Below are 22,393 nucleotides of genomic sequence, written 5' to 3'. Positions count from 1 at the left end.
ATCTGCCTGGCCTGGTACATGGATATTTCATTTCCCTCCACAATTCTACTTTCCCTTTGGCAGTTTAGAGAAAAATTATATTTGAATTTATTATTGCTGTATCCTTCTAGTTACTCTGTTAAATATATTTTGTTTGCACAATTTAGCTTTATGGTACTACAAAGCATCAGCACTTAAAAATGATATAACTATAACCCCAAAGGGCATTTTCAACCAATTTTCCAGTAATTGTAATGTATTTGCACTCTACTGCATATTCTTTTCCCCAGTACCTCTCATGACAAGGGCTACATATTTTTAAACAGCTGACTAGATTACCATGTACATTATACACAGCATAGCACAGTAGTCAGGAGCACAGGCTCTAGCCTAGAATCAAACTGTGTGGGTCAGAATCAGTTTTATCACATACTGGCTGTGTGATATTGGTCAACTCACTCAACTCTCTAAGCCTTCGTTTCCTCATCTATAAAATGGGGGATAAAATAACACCTATTGATATGGTTTGGCTGTGTCCCCATCCAAATCTCATCTTGAATTGTAGCTCCCACAATTCCCACGTGTCGTGGGTGGGACCAAGTGGGAGATAATTGAATCATGGGGGCAGAACTTTCCTGTGCTGTTCTTGTGATAGTAAGTCTCATGAGATCACACTGTTTTATAAAGAGGAGTTCCCCTGCACAAGTTCTCTTTGCCTGCTGCCATCCATGTATAAGACATGATTTGCTCCTCCTTGCCTTCCACCATGAGTGTGAGGCATCCCCAGCCATGCAACTGTGAGTCCATTAAACCTCTTTCCTTTATAAATTACCCAGTCTCAGGTATGTTTCTTTATTAGCAGCATGAGAACAGACTAATATACACTTATCATGAGCCTGAGAAAGGCATAACAGGGTTGGGCACACAGTAAGTGCTCAATAAATGTCGGCTATTATTATCTGGAGACTCAGAACCAACAGTAAAGTTAACTGCTCTGTTTGGGAATCAACCACCATATTCTAGCACTGCACATTGCTCCACGGAGAAAAGCTCTGAAACCTAACATGCCTCTCCCAGGGCTATGTTGGATGGCATTAGAGTTATGAAAGAACCACCTCATCATGTCAGTTCCTAAAATGAGCAGCTTAGGATGGGAGGAAAAAGTACTGATGAATAGTTCATTTCAGATAACATAAAGATAGAATCTACAGGATAAAGGAGCTTAATGAATGCCATTCATAGTTAAGAGCTCAAAATAACACACAACCTGGTCAATAATATTCTATGCTAAGAGTGGGAACTTGAGACAAAGAATGATTTATAGTGATGTCCTCAAAGAATCCACAGCCTTTTTCTATTGTCTTATACCGTTTGGCTAATTCTATATATGTGCTATATCAGCTTTGATAATTCTTTCAAGACACAGTCTTTTCTCACACCCAATATAACACTAATTTTTCTAGTCATTATTTTCTTCGAATTTATGCCAGATGCTTAGTAATTCTGAGATTTAAGTCATCTGGCTACACATTACTCTGAATATTGACACATAAAGAGACTTTAGCTAGTACATATGTACACATTTCAATATGTTGCTCTGGTCTATGGCCATACCACCCTGAATGCACCCAATCTTGTTACTATGTTGCTTTGCTAAAAGGGCTTTTTATTGGAATAGAAGAGAAGCATTCTTCTAAAGTGTATGGCAGGTGTGTGTGTGTCTACACACACGTGTACACACATGTATTTTCCCTCTGACAATGTACCTATCATATGTAATACCTGCATACAAGGTAGTACTGGCCCCAGGAAGAATCAGTATCTTACAGAGGGTAAGGCACAACTGAAACAGAGCGAAGATCTAGATACAACCAGATTTACTCGTTTCTGGTTTCTTAAAATTTCGAATACAAAGAAATTAGGAATGGTAACTTATAAATCAAAAAAAGAAACAAGAGAAGGGAGGATAATAAAATAATGGATAATGAAAAGGACTGTTGCAAACCAATATGACAAGTGATGGGTGCCTTCATTCACCAATAGCTCAATGAAATTGATGTAGGTAATTCTGATGTTGTTAGTAGTCAAAGTGGGCCATAGGGAGGCAGAGAAGGAATGTTATAGGGAAAGAATTTATGATCCAAAAGGTGGTCCTCTATGAGATAAGATTTTGATTGCTATTTTTGACCCATCAATCATAAAATAATATGATTGTTATTTCTTTTCAAGATAGTCATAGGGTGAAATTATGAAGCTTTCATCAGAACCTATATATTTTTTTTTCTGAATAGGCTTAAGTAATCAATTTTAAGTTTGAAGGTTAATTTTGGAAAGCCCAAAATTAATTCCAACTCTGGTAAATAAGTGGCTACTCAAATGGTAAAACTACAGTGTAAGAGTAATAGAGGGTTTTCTCATATGGTTTATTAAATGGGGATTCTAAGAATGTTCCAAATATTTGGAAGAATACAGTAGTACTATTGGAATAACAGTACTTGGGAATAACAAGTGACAACCCACATTGGATGCATAAGTTCTGGCATGTTACTTTAAACCAGTCTCATTACTTTATATAGTATTCCTTGGTATAATGAAAGCCTCAAAGATGAAATATAGTGCCTGGTGATACCGAGTTTAATAGTACATCTCTGTTGGTAGATTACAGACATGGATTACAGATGGAGTGCACCAGAGTTCAAAAGAATGAAAAACTGTGAGGTAAGGTATTAGATTACCACTGTGGATATTAAAGTCACATAAACTAATGGCAAGAAACAAATGGAGAATAACGAGTGAGGTGCTAAGGCCATCTAAAGAGGTGGGTGCAAGGTAATGATAGGAGTGACAGACCATCTAGTCAGGGAGTTTGCACAGGCTGATAAAACCTGAGAAAGCAGTACTGTAATGGGCCAAAAAGGATGAGTATACATTCTTTGTAAGGTTTTTATCTTCCTAAAGCATTTTTGTCTCCTTCTCCTACCTGATGCCATAACTAGGATAGTGCAAACTATTTGTACCACAGTGTACAGTTGGGAGGTAGGAGGAGAGTCAGAAGTCAGCAAAATGTATAACTATCCAAGCTCAAGAGCAGCTGGGCTGAGTCTCCACTCACCTCTTTCTCTGTATTACTCCCATAACCATCACTAATGTGTCCACTTCCTTTGCTGACACAGGTACTGAGACTGGGGGTGGTGAAGGATATGTATAGATGCTCAATGACTCAATGGAGTCAGTGAAGGTGATACATGAAGAAAAATGCTGGAGTGCTGTTAAAAATATAGCATTCTGAGTTTGTATGGGAATACAAATTTCCACTGACTAGAAGGAATATTAGAATAAAAAAATGCACACTTAAGCATAAATACGTTAAGTGTCTGTAAAATTTTCCTAGAAAGCTACATACAAATATAAGTTTCACACAGAAGCTACTTGTGACTCTAAAGCAGCTTCTTAGATCAGATTAGGAATACAAGGGCACCTTCAAGGGAATAAATGGGAGAGGGGGATCACAGGAGATGGGAAGAAGCAGAGGAACTAGGAGTAGCAGCCTCTCTCAAACCTATAGCTACTCACCCAAAAGACAAACTTAAGCGCCTCAAGCCATGACAAGCAACTTGCTCTAATGCTATTTTAAATTTCTAAAGGATACATTAGGTCATCAGGAGCTCCATCAGATACTTTCAAAGACAGTCAAGCTAATCAAACCCCAAGGCACTGGGCCCAAATTACTGAAGAGCTATCCTAATTTTGCCACCACTATAATTTCTGACACTAAAGTTGTGATGACCTTTCTGCCTTTTAGTACACTGAAAGACCTCTCACTAATGTGTGGTTTCTCTAATGCTGAATAATGCTCAAATTGTAACTGAAGTTGTTCCTAAACGCCTATGGATTCAGATTTTTCACCACTGTGGATTCTCTGATGTCGAATGAGACTCGACCTCTGAATAAAGGCTTTCCCACACTCATTACATTGGTAGGGCTTCTCCCCTGTGTGAATTCTCAGGTGTTGAATGAGACCAGTGTTCCCATTGAAAGCTTTCCCACATTCTTTACATTTATAGGGTCTTTCTCCAGTGTGGATTCTCTGATGTTCAATAAGGCCTGACTTCTGACTGAAGGCCCTCCCACACTCATTGCATTTGTAGGGTTTCTCCCCAGTGTGGCTCCTCTGATGACCAATAAGATGTGAGCTCCGCCTGAAGGTTTTCCCACACTCATCACACTCATAGGGCTTCTCCCCCGTGTGGATTCTTTGATGTCCAATGAGGTGTGAGCTATGACTGAAAGCTTTCCCACACTCATTACATTCATAGGGTCTCTCCCCACTGTGGATTCTCTGGTGCAGAATAAGGCCCGCACTCTGACTGAAAGCCTTCCCACACTGATTGCACTGATATGGCTTCTCCCCAGTGTGGATTCTCTGGTGCAGAATCAGGCCTGTGTTCTGACTGAAGGCTTTACCACATTCCTTACAGTGATAGCGTTTTACTTTGTTGTGGATATCCTGATGTGAAAGAAGGGCTGACCTGTAACTGAAGGCTTTACCACACACATTACACTGATAGGGTTTCTCCCCAGTGTGGATTCTCCAGTGGCGAACAAGGCCTGAGCTCTGAGCAAAGCTTTTCCCACATTCATCACATTTATGTCGTCTCTCTTGTGTGGGATTTCCCCGCTGCCTCTCTAATCTGCCCAGAAGGTCTCGGGCTTCTCCATGCTCAAGACCCCCGATAATATCCCCGTTGCATTTTGCAGCTGTCTCTCCATGTGGTTGGATTCCAGTAGATATTACCTGTTTTGATGCTAATTCCCTGTTCTCACTCCTGGTCTCACCACCTGAAATAAAAATGTAATAAATAAACATCAAGCCAATGTCACATCCTATTCTTTATGGTAGGAGAAAGGAACTGAAGATAGGGGAAAAGGAAAGTACACATGAACAGCTATAAGTAAACACAAAACTTCTGTCTCCAAAACAGCTTCTTAATAGTGACCTTGCTTAATATGAGTCAACTGGGAAAGAGGTACCATTAAAAAAAAAAAAGAGTTAATTGGAAGGGGAACTAAAGTCAGGAAAGGATCAACTGAGGTAAGATGAAAGCTGGGGAGACGAATATGAAACTACTAAAAAAACTAATGAGCAGGACAGAAATGGGAAAATGCCCCAAACAGTCATCAAAAGGGAGGAGATACAATTAATTTATGGGAGAAAAGTCTATGTAGGAATCTCATGACAACTTGGAGAAGAAATGTATGAACTCAGAGAGCACCTGTGAGATGTCAATTTCCAACTGGCAAACACGCCAGTACCCTAGTACAAAATATAAGGAAGTTCTGGACAGGAGAACAGAAGTTTCATGTAAGATTTCAAGAAGTCTAAACATTATATCCCTCCGTTGGATCCTGAGCATAAATTCAACTATGTCTTTCAGAAAGGCTGTAGCTACTATATACATAAACAACAAACAAACAAACAATCTAAAATGACAATAATAACCACAGCTCTCCTTACCCAGGGAGAACACATTTCTGAAATTTTCTGGCCTGTTATCTCTACTCAGATCCTTCTGTGATGGATCAAGAAGCCACTCCTCTCGAATAAGGGACACGGCCATGTCTTCAATCTTCTCCAAAGTCTGAAACAAAACAAGATACCCATTTGGGGACTGTGATTCTTCCATAGCTCAAACCTAGAGCTTGGGAGATCCACTCGTATTGGGAGAAGATTACAACTTGGAAATGTACTATGTAAAGGGATCTGAATAGACAGGAAGAAGAGGAAAATGCATGAGATCAATTGGGGGAAATTTAGGATTGATCTGTCCCTAGGCAAAAGAATTTTTGGGACAAGTTTTTGGGTAGGTACTGCTACAAACTAGACAGTCTAGATATAGGGCAGATGCCACAAACACTGACAAGCACAGCTATGGGGTTTCAGTGAGAAGGAGCACAACTCACCTGGAACCCTGCTGTGAGAAGTGTAGCTGTCATTTCCTGGTCTCCAGAACTTCCTTTCTGGGAAGGAGTAGGACTCTGGGAAGTAGACATGGCTGAGAGGAGAAAGGAGCTATGAATGAGACCAGTCCTGTCCCGTGGTTGTGGGAGTTGGCAGTCACCAATTCCAAATTATTTGTATTTCAGCAGATATACGTGTATGCCAAAGATTTTGCACATGAAGTGCTGATATCTTGGATTCTGGGCCCATATCTATGGTTGGCCCACAAAACATATGCACTCCAATGTCCCTGAAGTCAGACTGAAGTTACACTCAAAAATAGAAAGTATACTGGTTTCCTAACAGGAATCACTTTTCAATTTTTTCTCTACCATCAAAACTACTTCTATTTTTGTGCTTGTATACAGTATTTCCTTAGGTCCTGTTCTCTTGGCAAACCAAGTATTAGAATCAATCAATCTCTATTAATTCATTATTTTCTGAAATGTCTACTATGGCTTCCAGTATTTGCTTTCTATAGGTATCAAACAACTTATTATTAAAATATAGATTACTGTATCTCAGGCAACAAGCTTTAGGACTTTACACAAGAATTATTAAGAGTGTTTTATGCTTCTTTAGAAATATTAAAAATTCATATTTATAAGCTAAATCACATAAATGAAAAAATATGAAATGCAGGGGAAGATGAGATTGGAACATCTCATTCTGCGATAAAGTAAAAAAAATTCTCAAAAACCGATGGGAAAATGTCAAGAGGATACAAAAGCCAGACTGAAGGGGCCTTCTGTGGCCAAATCTGAGATGATTTAGCAAAATAAAGACAGTGGCTGAGCACAGTGGCTCATGCCTGTAATTCCAGCACTTTGGGAGGCTGAAGTGGGCAGATCACTTGAGGCTAGGAATTCGAGACCAGCCTGGCCAATATAGTGAAACCTCGTCTCTACAAAAATTAGCCAGGCATGGTGGCGTGTGCCTGTAATCCCAGCTACTGGGGAGGCTGAGGCATAAGAATCGCTGGAACCTGGGAGGCAGAGGGTCCAGTGAGCTGAGATCACTGTGATCACAGTGAGCCACTGCACTCCAGCCTGGATGACAGTGAGACTCTGTCTCAAAGACAAAACAAAAACAAAATAAAGACAGTAACAGAATATTTATGGAATAAATAGGAATTTATGAGTCCATACTGATAAAGAAAAAATAATAAAATTGGGACAAGGGAACACTCTCCTTTACAATAAAGAAATGTAGAAGAAATGACAGTTAGAAAACCACTATTTCATAACAATTTCAGTAATCACTAAGTCAGTCAAGAAGCACCAATGAACACTAAAACTAGTGTTCTAGCAACAAAAGTTTAATGAGGACTAAGATATTTAAATACACTCAAGAGTATCTTCCACAAATTATTTATTACTTATTAGTTACAAATTACTTATTAGTTACAAAGGGAAAAACAGTAACTATACAAGAATAACCTTAACCAAGTCATCAAAGATAACACCACCAATAATAGGACAAATTCCTGTTGTACCCTTAAGAAGGAGTACAACCCATATGACCCAGCCATCCCACTACTGGGTATATACCCAAAGGATTATAAATTACTCTACTACAAAGACACATGCACACGTATGTTTATTGCGGCACTATTCACAATAGCAAAGACTTGGAATCAACCCAAATGTCCATCTGTGACAGACTGGATTAAGAAAATGTGGCACATATACACCATGGAATACTATGCAGCCATCAAAAAGGATGAGTTTGCGTCCTTTGTAGGGACATGGATGCAGCTGGAAACCATCATTCTTAGCAAACTATCACAAGAAGAGAAAACCAAACACCGCATGTTCTCACTCATTGGTGGGAACTGAACAATGAGATCACTTGGACTCGGGAAGGGGAACATCACACACTGGGGCCTATCATGGGGAGGGGGGAGGAGGGAGGGATTGCATTGGGGAGTTATACATGATATAAACGTCATGCACATGTACCCTAGAACTTAAAGTATAATAAAAAAAAAAAAAAAAAAAAAAAAAAGAAGGAGTACAACATCTCTTGTTAAGATTTAGGTCCTGTATCCTTGGCAGGGTGAGGTGTTCCTGCCAAGTATATATGACCTCAATGTAAACATGATCAAACATCATGCAAATGCAAATTGCAGCCATTCTACAAAATAACACACCTGTACTGTTCAAAAAAAAGAGAGGTTGAGGAACTGTTCCAAATTAAAGGAGACTAAAGAGCCATGACAACTAACCGCAAAGTGTGAATCCAGACTAGACTCTGAACCAGAAAGAACATAATTGGGGCAACTGGTAAAATATGAACTGTGGCCTAGGCTGGTATTGTAGCAATACTACATTTCTTAATTGTGATAAATTTAGGAATGTATTTATTTAAGTTACCTAAGAAATGCTCTTGTCTGAGGATACACATACTGAATATTTCCAAATGAAGTGGCATGACACTACCAGCATAACCTCAAAAACGCCTGTGTTGTAAATGTACTGGGGTAACAGAAATATGTAACTACATAAAAAATAGCCAAATTATTTAATTTGTCCATGAGTTTACCACTAGAATGAATAATCTATATTTGAAGCCTAAACATTTAAACACAGACATTGGGAATGGTCTGTAAACAGGATTTTAGTTCCTGGTTCTTCAGGAACGAGATATGTATCCTAAATGGACTTTTTTTTTTTTTTTTTTTTTTGAGACGGGGTCTCACTCTGTTGCCCAAGCTGGAATGCAGTGGCGCGATCTTGGCTCACTGCAAGCTCCGCCTCCTGGGTTCACGCCATTCTCCTGCCTCAGCCTCCTGAGTAGCTGAGACTACAGGTGTCCGCTAATTTTTTGTATTTTTTTTTTTTAGTAGAGATGGGGTTTCACCATGTTAGCCAGGATGGTCTCGATCTCCTGACCTCGTGATCCGCCCACCTCGGCCTCCCAAAATGCTGGGATTACAGGCATGAGCCACCACACCGGCCCCAAATGGACTTTTATTTCTACTTCCCCTCCTTATTATCAATGAAATCTGGCTACTCACCTCTCTCTTGTGACCCTTGGGGCACTGGAGATTTATGCTGGGTTGCTTCAGATTGGAGCTGAGTATTTGGAGGCTCTGGTGCAGATTCTGAATGTACTACCTCCTCCCAGAGTACCCTACGTCCATGTACACGAGCTGAGACCTGGAAACAACAGACAGTTGGATAGTAAGAAATTCCTTTGCGAAATGTAATGAACAATGAAAGAGGACGAAGAACACATCTATAGGGATATATGCTTGGGGAAGGAAGCAGCAGACTCTCCCTTACTCCTTAGGGACAGTAAGGAACACCAATATGTAGATGAGCACAGAAAGAAAGGCATCATTTTTGCTTAGTACTAAAGGAAAAGACTTCTGCTGATGCCTTCCCTGCTACACAGAACACCAGTATTTTGTGCTCCTAAGGCAGAGGAAGGAGGAAAATAACAAACTTAAAGCAGTGCTATGCAGTAGAAAAATCTTTTAATAAGGAACTAGAAAGCCTGATTTCTGGTCTCAAATTTACCTTTAATTATTTGAGTGTCCCTGAAAAAGTAACATAAGCTTCCTATGCATCAAGTTCCCATCTGGCAAATAAGAACAACACAGTTGTAGGGACGTTATGACGACAAAAAAAAAAAAAAAAAATGGATTTATATCCTTTACAAACATAAGAAGAACTCTACAAGTATGAGTCATACTACACTAAAACTATTTTCATCTTTATCCAACAGAAACTGATGCTAAGCATCTGCTCTCCCACTGTGATGCCTATGTCCCTCTACCAAGCTTCCAGGACTCCCACAGTCACAGCATGCACACCTCCTTCTACTTACTGGTCGTCCTAGTATATCAATCTGCCTTTCCAAATCCTCTAATAGGGTCACCACCTCCTCTCCGTTCTCTAGCTGATGTTCCTTAACCAGAGTCTGGAGTTCCTCAGGTAGGATGGTCAAGAACTGCTCCAGCACCAGCAGCTCCAGGATCTGCTCCTTGGTGTTCAAATCTGGCCTCAGCCACTGATGGCAAAGTGCCCGTAGCTGGATCAGAGCTTCTCGGGGTCCTAGTGTCTCCTGGTAGCATAACTGCCTGAAGCGCAGGCGGAACAGTTCTTGGCCAGGAGGGTTATTCTCATGCAGACTAGATTCCTGGTCCCAACCATGATCCTCCTCTACCTTGACGATTACAAGATCCTCTTCAGGAGTCTGGTCTGGTGGGGATGGGGCTGACGGCTTTCTTGATTCTTCAGCCATTAGAGCCTGAAAAGTTCAGTAGGCTCGTTTCCACTATCTTCTTTATCTTCTTAAGACTCTTCCGAGGGCCTCTTTCTAAGGGTACTTCTTCATGAAGAAAATATGATAGTGTTAAGGCAAGTCAAAAGTCACTGTAACTTACTATGGTATCTTAACAAGTTCCTTATCATGACATGGACTTCACGGTTCAGCCAACTAAATGATCCTCCCCACTGTTCCAGAAATAACTTCTTACTTCCTTAACTTTCCGCCATGCCAGTCATGCCAAACCCATCCACAGAAAAACCCCTTTCTTCTGCTTTCATCACCATGTTTGGGGATGTGGAACACGGCTAAGCAAAGTCAGGAAACTATGTAGACTGGGTCTAGTTGAAATTCAGTGTTCAATCTCAGCTAGCCTTCAGGGCTGCTCCTTTAACCCCTTTTAGCCTTTGTTACACCAGCTGTACTAACCTGGTTCTACACACTTCAGCTCTCAACCTTTCCCTTACTAATTTCCATATAATCTAATTCAAGGTATTGTCAAAAACTTTCCTAACACTTTGCTCTTCTCCACCCAACATTCCTTATCCTACCTGTGCCCCCCATCTTTCCTCCTATCTCAAGGTTAATTTCCTCTACTATGGATGTGACCTCCAACTCAAAAACTCTCTATGGAGCACTCCAAGGAACCGGGATGCCCTATTGACACCTACAATCCAAAAGTCTACTCCTACACTAAAAAGGCTACATACTATATGATTTTATTGATGTGAGATTCTGGAGGGGAATCTCACATAAAATCATATAGTATGTAGCCTTTTGAGTCTGGCACCTTTTACATAGCATAATACATTTGTTTTTAATCAATGATGCATCAGCAGTTTGTTCCTTACGTGGATGAATGTTTAAATGTTTATGCATTTCCCAGTTGAGCAATATCTGAGTTGTTTTGTTATCACTGAATAAAGCCACTATGAACATCTGCATGAGTTCTGGTGTGAGTGTAGTTTTCATTTTATTTGGGCAAATATTCAGAGGTAAACTTGCTGTGTCATAAAACACATATATGTATAACTTTATAAGAAACTGCGAAACTGTTTTCCAAAGCACTTTGCATTCCACTACCTGTATATGAGAACTGCAGTTGCTCACCAATCTGACCAGCTCTTGATATTGTTTTTGTTTTAAATTTTAAATATTCTAATAGGTGTATGTGTAGTGGCAACTCATTATGGTTTTAACATCTCGTATGATTTTAGTATGCATTTCTCTACCAATAATGTTGAGCATCTTTTTCTATGCTTACTTAACATCTGTATATCTTCTTTAGTGAAGTATTTGTTCAAAACTTTTACCTATTTTTTAATTTAGTTATTTTAAAATTAGGTTTTAAGCGTTCCTTATATACTCTGGACACAAGTCCTTTATGAGATATGTAATTTGCAAGTATTCACTCTTTTTCATTCTTTTCACAGGGTCTTTTGAAGAAAAAAAGTTCATTTTTTTTTAGTGACTGTGCTTTTTGTGTCATATCTAAGAAATCTTTGCTTAATCCAAGGTCACAAATATTTTCTCCTGTTTTTTACTAAAAGTTTTATAATTTTAAGTTTTACATTTAGGCCTATGATCCATTTTGAGTTAATTTTTGTATAGAATTTGAGGTATGGATGGAGGTTCATTTTAAGGATTTTCCTTTATGCACTCAACTCTCTTTGTATATTTGTCAAATATCAGCTCACTATATGTATGTATATATAAGGGTCTATTTCTGGAATCTCTATTTTGTTCTTTGACCTATACATCTATTCTTTCACCAATACAGAATAGTCTTGTGTGACTTTTAAAATCTTGAAACCAAGTAGGTGTGAGTCTTGCAACTTTGTTGTTCATTTTCAAAATTATTTTCACTTTTCTAGTTCTGTTGTCTTTTGATACACATTTTAGAATCAGTGTATTAATTTCTACAAAAATTCTTGAATTGGATTTGTACTGAATCCATAGCTCACTTTAGGGACAACTGATATCTCAACAATACTGAGTTTTCCATTCCATGAATACAATATGTCTCTCCGTTGAAGTCTTCTTTGACTTCTTTCATCAGTACTGACACTACCTTCTTAAAGGACAAGATAAAATACTGTTGCCTTTAAAATCCTTTCCTGGTGTCTCCAATTCTAAATTATTTTCCTCTCATTCTATACCTCTGTTACTAAAATGTGTATTGCTTTAATGTGACTTTTCCCATAACTGTATATTTATTAGTTGTAAAGGAATTCTGACTTTGTAACTTAATTGTATTTTCCCCATGGGCAAAGGTCTGTATCTTTATCTTATTGATAGAATCGAAGAACATTAGCTGTATTTACAATAGCAAACACAGAACATGTTTATATTTCTTATAAGAGTGAGGTTTAAAAACAAGACCTGATGTCCAAAAAAAGTTCAATTTCATGATCCTATTTCTTTGTGAAATATGTCTATGGTTTCCATCTTTGGTATAGACATTATCTCTTGCCTAGAATTGCAATGGTAACTTTGGCTATGCTTTTTTCCCATTCATGTTCTACAGTATTGCCTACTGTGGGTTGAAATATGTCCCCCAAAAAGATATGCTGATTTCCTAACCTCTAGTATCTGTTGATGTAACCTTATTCGGAAACAGGGGCTTTGCAGATGTAATCAAGTTAAGATGAAGTTATACTGGAATGGGTAGGACATTAAGCCAATAAGACTGGCACACTTTTAAAAGGAGAAAAGACACAGAGAGACTCTCAGAAAGAAGGTCATGTGAAGACACAGACACACAGATGAATGACAGCTAAGTGACTACAGAAGCAGAGATGGAGTTATGCAGCGCAAGCCAAAATTTGTCAATGACAAGAAGCTAGAAGAGCATGGCTCTGGCGACACCCTGATTTTGGACATCTAGCCTCCCTAACTATGAGACAGTAAGTGTCCATTGTATTAAACTACCAGGTTTATGATACTTTTTTTTTTTTTACAGTAGCCCTATACTGCCAGAGAGATTTTTTAAAAATATGTAATATGACTCACCTTCTGAAAATATTTCAGTAGGAACCAAATTCTTTAGCATGGTATGCAAGGCCCTTTATGAATGTAAACCTGGCTGGTTTTATCTACTTTAAACTCACATAAAGCCTTTTTGGGCTGTGGCTTTCTCATACTTCCATTCTACTACAGAGTTCTTTACTCTAGCTCAGTGGTTCAAAACTGATGGCAATATTGTCCTTACTCCCATCCCAGAGATGTTTGGTAATGTCTGTAAATATTTTTGTTATCACAACTTGGGGGGAAGGGGTGCTACTATTATCTCATACATAGAGGCCAGGGATCCTACAATGCTCAACACAGCCCCCACCACAAAGAATTATTTGGCCCAAAGTGTCAACGCCAAGGTTGATAAATCTTGGTCTAGCTAAAACCATTCAACTTTTTTTCTTTTTTGAGACAGAGTCTCACTCTGCCGCCCAGCCTGGAGTGCAGTGGCGCAATCTCAGCTCACTGAAAGCTCTGCCTCCTGTGTTCATGCCTCAACCTCCCAAGTAGCTGGGACTACAGGCTCCTGCCACCACGCCTGGATAATTTTTTTGTATTTTTAGTAGAGATGGGGTTTCACCGTGTTAGCCAGGATGGTCTTGATCTCCTGACCTCGTGATCCGCCCACCTCAGCCTCCCAAAGTGCTGGGATTACAGGTGTGAGCCACTGCACCCGGCCTAAAACCATTCAACTCTTAACTATAATTTATCTATTACCTTTTTCATGAGTTCTTCTCTGTCATCCCCCTGCCATTTGTCATTCCTACCTAAGCATTTTTTACATGGTCCAAATTTAGGACTTATCACATTGTGAGAATGTGGCCATAGCCTTATTGCAAATGTTTATTGACAGAGGTGATCACTAGCTTTGTATTTCAGGAAACACTGTAGAGAATGAAGAAGAGTGTAAGTAAAGGTAGCATACCCAAAACCAGTTGTCATAAGATGCTAACATCAAGATAAAACTAGAGATCTATAGTCCACAAAGAAGAGACAGGTACTTAGGAAAAAAATCAGATTACTGTACATATAGTTCCCCATACGGATCATCAAGGCAGTGCTTATCTTTCTAGTTTTTGGAGTTGTGGCCGGGGGTGGGGTTGGGGGTGGGGGTTGGTTTATAGACTCTTCAACCTAAAGAAAACACAGAATTTCTTTCCAGCAAAATGTCCACAGATACAAAATTGTACATTCAATTTCAGCAGGGTTCACAGACTCAAAGCCCATCTAAGTATGACAGAAAGGTTAAAAACAAACAAACAAATCCTACATAGAGAGTATGTACAGAAAAGGAAGCGAATTTGAAAATTATTTTTAAAGTTAGACAAGGCCAGGAACAACCGGGTGGAGAGTAAACTACAGATTAGAAGAACCAAGGAGCAAAAGATATGGTTAAATATATCAATTAACATCAGGGATATAGTTCACTGATTACGACTTTACAGGAAAGTGGAGGAATTTGCTAGAATAGTGAGATCTGGGGGACGAGTGAATTTAAGGAAGATGCTGAGATTTTGTTGAGAAAGGGTAATCAATTTGGTTTGAACAAATTACCTATTTGTTTTTGTTTGAATAAATTATAATTTTAAGATAATTTATTTTAAAATGGTCTTAGCTCATTTTAAAATAATTTAATTTTTCAAATCAAAACAAACTCTTAAATTTCCTTAAAATAGCTACTTACGGGTTAATGTTAAAAAACTGAAAGGTCATTACATGGGACATAAATTCTAACTGTTTAGAATGTGATGTTATATAGTGATAGTCTTACCATGTTTTCTTGTAAATTTCCTTAAAGCCAAGGTTCATTTTTAACTACTGAACAGCTGGCCATCTATTACTGAACAATCCTCATCCATAATGGCTATAAAATAATAATAATTATTATTATTATTTAGGGACAGGGTCTCGCTATGTTGCTCAGGCTTGAGTGCAGTGTCTATTCACAGATGCAATCCCACCATTTACCAGTACAGGAGGCTATAAAATATTTTAATGTGAAGTGTGCAGCATTCAAGAACTTTATATTGTTGATGCGGTATTAAAAGTCTCAATAGTATACTGATGAAAACCAGCTATTATCAGGTTTGTTCATTTTTTATACCAAATCGGCCAACAGGTCTTGCCCATTGCCCATCTTGATTATTCTATTTAGTGGCTAATTTTCCATATTTTTAAGTCTCTTCCCTCTCTAATCAGCTAGTTTTTGAGAATTACAACCTATAAATAACTCAGTGCATAATTACTCCACTATGTACTTTCCTCTCAGTTTTGTGCGTACATGTCTGTATTAAGTTGGTGAGCACTGTGTGGATACAGACTGATTTTTAGTCTCCTTAAATAACACCTAGTCAAGTTTACATGAGTTTAATATGCCATCTTTAAAGCTTCCTCTGAATTTTAAATGCTGTAATCCTGTGAGATACTAAAGGCACAACTCAATTTTAACAGCATTAATTTTTCAATAGTTGTAGAAGGAATGTATTCTTCCTTCAGACTAAGTCTAATTTGAGAAATGTTTGGGAACTGAAAACAAAACAAAAAAGACATTTTCCAGGATTTAAAATCCAAGAAAAAGTAGGTGAAGCAAGTATTATGCTTTGTTATCTCAAATTGCATTAGCTGAAAGTTTTAATTAACATCACATTTTACATTTAACCACAACAGAAATTCAAACATGTATGTATTTGCTAAAACAATGACTGTACGTAAATATACTCAACGGAACTAACAAACAACGGAAATATGTTTTTTAAGGTGGTGGTGGCAGTCAAAGTAGCCTGACAAAAATTATTCATGACTAACCAGAGTTTTGGAAATGAGGACCTCCCAGAGTTTCTCGTTGGCTAACTTCAGTTTGCTTTAACAAATGAAATAGGCATTCTGATAACGCCGAATTCTGAATTACCTTGAAATTAAAAAAAAAAAAAAGTTTCGTACAATTATCTAGTCAACACACCACCCATTTCTGAAAACACTAAAGAATGCAGAGTAACAGCAAAAATCGGTTTCCATGGAAAACTGGGGCTTCCAAAAGCAAAATATGTCTTTTTTAAAAACTGAGAATTTTGTTGTGCCCGAAACGCAAAATAGCGCTAAGTGAAAACAATTCAGACCCTAGAAATAGTTGGATAAAAAATAACATGGGGGGGGTCAGTTCCCCATTTTAAGATAAACACGATCGACTACAAAATCATACCACAAAAGGATTATCTAAAAAGAAAGCTTCATAAAAGGGTCCCTCGCAAAAAAGTTCGAGGGCAATGCGTGGGGACGTACTCTGCCTACACCAGCAACTAAGGCGTCGGAATCGGTCCGCGGCAACGACCACCGCACAGGCCCCTATGCGGACCCTTCAGGCCAGTCCTCAGCTGCGGCCTGGACCAGCCACAAAGCACCCACTTTCCTCCGACCCAGAGTCCGACCGTACTCACTGTGAGTTGCAGAGGCGCCCTGGCGTGGGGAAGGTACGCTGCAACGGATAAACACACCCGGAGAAAGGTCGGGAAGTAAAGGGGATGAAAACTATACTCTGACTAGGCCCCTCCGGCCACTAACTTCCAAATCTGAGGAGGCACTACACCGGCCAGCACGCATCTTGCCCCAAAGGCACTTCCGGAAGCTCTCTAGGAGTCCTGGAGGTCTAAAAGCTCTATGGTCTGCCGACTGAGGGTACCGGAGTACCACGCCCCTCACCTGCTGTGTGCTGTGCCTCGGGTTCGTCCGCGTGCCTCAGGCTTGCCCCGTCGCTGGGGCAGTGAACGTGCTGGGGAATAACGGACCTCGGTGTCCCCTCCGCCTTGTGTGCCCGTGCAGCTCCGCGCGTTCGCTGACAATAGTAACGGTCCCCTGGGGGTAGATATCCGACGTGGGGAGGCTGGAGCTGTGTACAGGAGGCTAGGAAAGTGTTGGAGGAGGGAGCACTTCATGGTTCCTTAGAATTCCAACTGGACTAGCGTTTGGACCCGTTACATACCCTGTACTTTACTGTTCTCGATTCATAAATACATCCAGTCCTCCCACATAGAGTACAAACGTCATGAGGAATTCTTGCTAATCACAGTTCATAGTTTTGTGAAATCCCTATGGCATGGCACTTAGGAATAGCATACTTTATTAAGTATTAAAAAAATCGTAATTAAATATATATTCTTTTTGGATCTTTACATATTTCCCACTCTTTCCTATCTTAATGAATTTCAATCGCTTACATCTGCTTTGCTGCTTAGCTGTTCTAATGCTAAACCTATGATGTAAGCTTGGGGAGTAGACCCTAGTTTTAATACCACAAAATTTGGGGAACAAATCTATGTTCATTCTTTTTTTGCTAGTCTTTTTTTTTTTTTTTTTTTTTTGAGACAGGGGCTGTATTGCAGAGTGTGGTGGTGTGATCATAGCTCACGGCAGCCTCAACCTTCTGGGCTCAAGCAATCTTCCCACCTAAGTCCCCCAAGTAGCTGGGACTACAGGTGTGCACCAACTTCGCTTTTTAAACAAAATTTTTGTAGAAACGGGGTGGGCGGGGGGGCCTCACTATGTTGCCCAGGCTGGTTTTGAACTCCTGGGCTCAAGTGATCCTCCTGCCTCAGTCTTCCAAAGTCCTGGGATTACAGGCATGAGCCACCACCCTGGCCCTATGTAATGAACAGACCTGTTGCATTACAGCTTTTTAACTTTTGAGACTAATAGGATTTCAGGGGTGGAGGTTGTGGCAAGTGTTATTTTTTGTTGTTTAGGTCTCATGTATTTATTTCCTTCAGCGCGTTTCCCAACCACCTATTTATTGAGTTATCAGGGCTCCTCCAATTTTCACCTTAATTTCCCTCTTTATCTGCTCCTGCTGGTAGCTACCACCACCGTTTCTATCCCTTCCCAATTACTAACTCCCCAATATTTTGTGTACTGACAAAGTTATTTTGATTTAAGGGTTTTGTCATCTAATTATCACATGAAAACAAGTAAATAATAATAAACACTAGGAAGCTACAGTGCTTCTGGACTCCTTCAAAGTACTTATTTTTGCTTTTTATTTCACAGCTGTTGCTTTCCACCTGGGATGGTAACTGGAAGTAACTGGTGACAGACTAGAACTCTACTTTCAGTTTCTTTTTTTACATTTAAAAAATAACTTTTTTGGCTGAGCAAGGTGGCTCATGACTGTAATCCCAGCACTTTGGGAAGCTGCGGGAGGATCACCTGAGCTCAGGAGTTTGAGACCAGCCTGGCCAACATGGCAAAACCCCATCTTGGCAAAAAATACAAAAATTAGCTGGGCATGGTGGTGGGCTCCTGTAGTCCCAGCTACTCCAGAGGCTGGGACAGGGGAATCACATGAGCCTGGGAGGCAGAGGCTGCAGTGAGCTGAGATCCTGCCGTTGCACTCCAACCTGGTCAGTGGAGCAAGACCCTGTCTCATCTTAAATAAACAAACAATTTTTAAGTCTGAAGTTGTGCACATATGTAGTTGTACAAATTCAATGTGCACACAACTATGACTGCACATACTATGTATAAAATTGTGTACACATAGGAAGTAAAATAGCATCATGCTATAGGCAGTTTTCTCAAACTGGACACACAGACACTGATTATAACGGTAAAATTGATAAATTTGACTTCAAAATTTTAAATTTAAATTCTCATCAGAATTTAAATCTTCTCAAAAAAAGCACCATTAAGAAAGTGAAGAAACACCTATACACTGGAAAATATTTGTAATACATCTATCTGACAAAGAACTATCCAGAATATATAAAGAACTCTCACAATTAAATGAATAAGATAATTCAACACAAATAGGCAAAATATTTGAACACTTTGTTTACAAAAGATAAAAGAATGGCCAGTATGCACACTAAAAAGTAATAATTATTCATCAGGGAAATGCAAAGTTAAAACCACAATGAGTTACCACCACATATCCATTAGAATGGTTGATAATATCACCAATTTCTAAGTTATCCAGGCTTGAGAGGCTTCCTTAGCTTACTCAATGAAATATGGAGATAAAGGAGAAATTATCAGCACCAGATTTCTCCTTTGAAATGTTACTTTTCTCCATTAATGTAACCACCATCCTCAGTTCTAATTACTTCATACCTATGTGACTGCAACAGCCTTGAGATAGTCTTCCTAACTATCCAAGACGTGGTCCTTAAATATCATTATCATTCTTCCAATCACTAACCCTGAGTGGTTCCTTATCTCTAAGTAAAATTTAAACTTCTCTGCTTGCCTTTTATTTTTTGTATTTTTAAAAATAAATGAAACATGATACAAATTAATATTATATAAAGTTATTAAAAGCTGGTATCTCTACCCTCAAATGGTATTTACCTAGAATGTTGGGAGATAATTCTTTAATGGTCTCTCAAATTACTCCTAGTCTTATGGTAGATTTTTCTTTCAGGTTAGCTTTTCAAGGATATTTGTATCTCCTTTTAGAGCACAGTTGTTTCCTGACCAGAATAAAGATAATGGCTCATTCTGGGGCAAGGCTAAGCAAAGCATGGGCTTCCTACGCTTGGCATTCCTCTGTTAGGTTGTAAACCCACTGTTCCATCCTAACAGAGGAATGCCAAGCTTAGGCCACTCTGTGGGCTTTGGAAACATAAGCTTTGGGAACAAGGGAATATAAAGCTTATGTTGCCTATGTTATTAAGTAATAAAGTCTTATGTCTCTGACACAGGAGTCCAGTGTCTTCTGTTAGTATCCATAAAACTGGCAAGTTTTATGGCAAGTTAAATTGTTAGCTTGCAAAGTAGGGTAAAAGTTTCACAATTTTCGACATGGGGTAATCACTGTTAAGTTTGGAGTGCATCCTTTTCCTGTACAAATACCCCACAAATTACATCTATATACACAAAATTGTTCAACAAAAATGGAATATATATTGTTCTGACACTCCTTTTGTCACTGATCATTTATCATTTTAACGGTTGAAAGGTATTCCTCAATAGCATATGTCATATGCAATTCTTCCCCCATTGATAGACATTGATAAACAAGTGTTTTCCTTTTTTTATACCAGTAGCGTCCAGTCTGCCTTTTATTGCCTTCCAGAATGACCTTCTCCCTATCCCATACCCCTGGTCACAATTCCTCTGTACCCCCAAGTCAAAGGACTTACCTCATTGCTCACTACTCAATCTAAACACTCGTCTATTATTCTAATAACCCCCTCTCAAGACTTTATTATTCGATTTTGCACTGATCACATTCTGTCTTATATTACTTGCTATTGTTACATTTGCTGTCAATAGATTAAAGCTTCTGTAGTTGAGGTGTGGGTTCTGAGATCTCCCTCCTAGTTCTAGTAAGTGGCAGTCCTTGAAATATGCAGATGTGCCATACATTTCTGACAGGAAAAGTGGTTTGCCTTTTTTTGTCAAGTAGTTAATCAATCTGATTCATCCTCTTCCTTCAATTCTAGTCTTATTCAATAATTCCTTCTTAGGTAGGTCCTCATTCACCCAAGTACTTATCAAGCACCCACCATGTGACAGACGACAAGTGAGGAGAAAGTGCTGGGATGAGCACCTCTGTGGATCATCCATCCATCTTTTGTATCCTTCTTGGTTTTTCCTTTACCCAAGTCCTGCACTTCACTCTTCTTCACCCGTGCTTCAGAAAAGCGGAAGTTGGTTAATTAATTCCATTTGTCTGACTTGGATGAGAGTGACAGCAGACAAGGGGAAAGGCAGGGAAATGCCCTTAGACTGTTCTTACATGCACTCTCACACTTAATAGTCAAAGCCACCCTATGAAATAGGCACTACGTTATTAGCCTGACTTACATAAACGAGTAAACAGAGGCTTGAAGAAGTTAAAAAATAAATTGCCCTAAGTCCTAGCTGGAGAGTGGTGGAGTCCGAATTTGAATCCAGGTTTAAAGAATTCCAGTGACGGCACTCTGCACCTATTTCGCTCTAGACACTCATTTCCCCTAAGGACCAGAGAAACTCAATATTTTGAGTTTCCGTAAGTCCACAAGGTCCTACCAGTTCACAGTGAGCAGGGCACCGGCAAATACAGTCTGCGACCGCGAGACGTAAAGGGAGGAATGCTCCTCGGCGCCCCTCCCCAGTCTATCCTAAAGTCAAGAACGTCCGAGCTCGCCTTTCTCCGGGGGCGGGCTGCACTAAAACAGTAAAATCCCCCTTTCCCGGCCGGGCGCGGTGGCTCAAGCCTGTAATCCCAGCACTTTGGGAGGCCGAGACGGGCGGATCACGAGGTCAGGAGATCAAGACCATCCTGGCTAACCCGGTGAAACCCCGTCTCTACTAAAAATACAAAAAATTAGCCGGGCGAGGTGGCGGGCGCCTGTAGTCCCAGCTACTCCGGAGGCTGAGGCAGGAGAATGGTGTAAACCCGGGAGGCGGAGCTTGCAGTGAGCTGAGATCCGGCCACTGCACTCCTGCCCGGGTGACAGAGCAAGACTCCGTCTCAAAAAAATAAAAATAAAAATAAAAAATAAAGTTTCCTCATCTTAAAAAAAAAAAAAAAATCCCCCATTCCCCATCAGCAGTCGATTGGGGGCTCTCCCGAAGCGGCAGCTCTATAGGACCACTCTTCTACCCCAAGATACCTCGGCTTCGGCCCCCTCGGTGCCAGGGTTTGCGGGACTCCACGCTCAAAGCCTTAGGCTGGGGTCGGTAACTGCAGAGAGGGTCGGGATAGGAAATTGCGGGTAGCGGCAGATGCGGGTCCCCAGGCATCCCGGAGGTTCCCACAGGTCTGCAGTGGGCCTGCTTTGCGAAAAGGGCCCGGCTGCGGCGAGCCTCGTTCAAATCAGATGCCAGACAGTTTTTCTTCGGATCCATCCAAATAGGTCCCTAATTTCTACTTGTGGGAGTCCTGGGCCTCCTTCCAGGCCGGAACCCAAGTGTTTGGGCAGCTGGGAAAGACCGGCCCCCTTTTTCAGTTCTCTCGAGACCTCTAGCCACTTCCGGTTGCTAACGGTTCCCAAGCAGCCCACGAAAACGCTACGTGAGCTGGGCCCTGGGCCAGTGGCAGAAAACGGACGGAAGAAAAGGTCTGGCCGGTGAGTGTCAGAGTGAGGGCGAGGTTGGGTGGTGTTCTCTGCCGGTGGATAGGCTCGACCATCCGGTTTGAGATTGGGGTTA

At 40.1% G+C, this 22,393-nt stretch overlaps 1 protein-coding gene across 4 annotated transcripts; it reads right to left on the bottom strand.

Moving 5' to 3' along the window:
• Positions 1-38: 38 nt before the first annotated feature.
• Positions 39-21,430, bottom strand: LOC117086887 (zinc finger protein with KRAB and SCAN domains 8). Of its 4 annotated transcripts, none has more exons than XM_033216492.1 (6): positions 20,764-21,430; positions 9,812-10,315; positions 8,997-9,138; positions 5,941-6,032; positions 5,495-5,618; positions 39-4,818 (listed from the first exon to the last, which is right to left on the bottom strand). In XM_033216492.1, exons 2-6 carry the CDS (start codon positions 10,226-10,228, stop codon positions 3,857-3,859), a joined length of 1,737 nt encoding a protein of 578 aa, XP_033072383.1. In that variant the 5' UTR covers positions 10,229-10,315; positions 20,764-21,430; the 3' UTR covers positions 39-3,856. The 4 variants fall into 4 exon arrangements, with proteins under 4 accessions (XP_033072383.1, XP_033072381.1, XP_033072380.1 ...); XM_033216490.1 differs by lacking the exon at positions 20,764-21,430 and adding an exon at positions 16,964-17,622; XM_033216489.1 differs by lacking the exon at positions 20,764-21,430 and adding an exon at positions 16,702-16,899.
• Positions 21,431-22,393: the final 963 nt, after the last annotated feature.

This window comes from Trachypithecus francoisi, unplaced genomic scaffold (assembly GCF_009764315.1).
Source record: "Trachypithecus francoisi isolate TF-2019V2 unplaced genomic scaffold, Tfra_2.0 Lachesis_group10, whole genome shotgun sequence".
In the NCBI taxonomy this organism is placed as follows: domain Eukaryota; kingdom Metazoa; phylum Chordata; class Mammalia; order Primates; family Cercopithecidae; genus Trachypithecus; species Trachypithecus francoisi.
The sequence above is the reverse complement of the archived record's forward strand: the minus strand, read 5'-3'. Positions and strand labels throughout refer to the sequence as shown.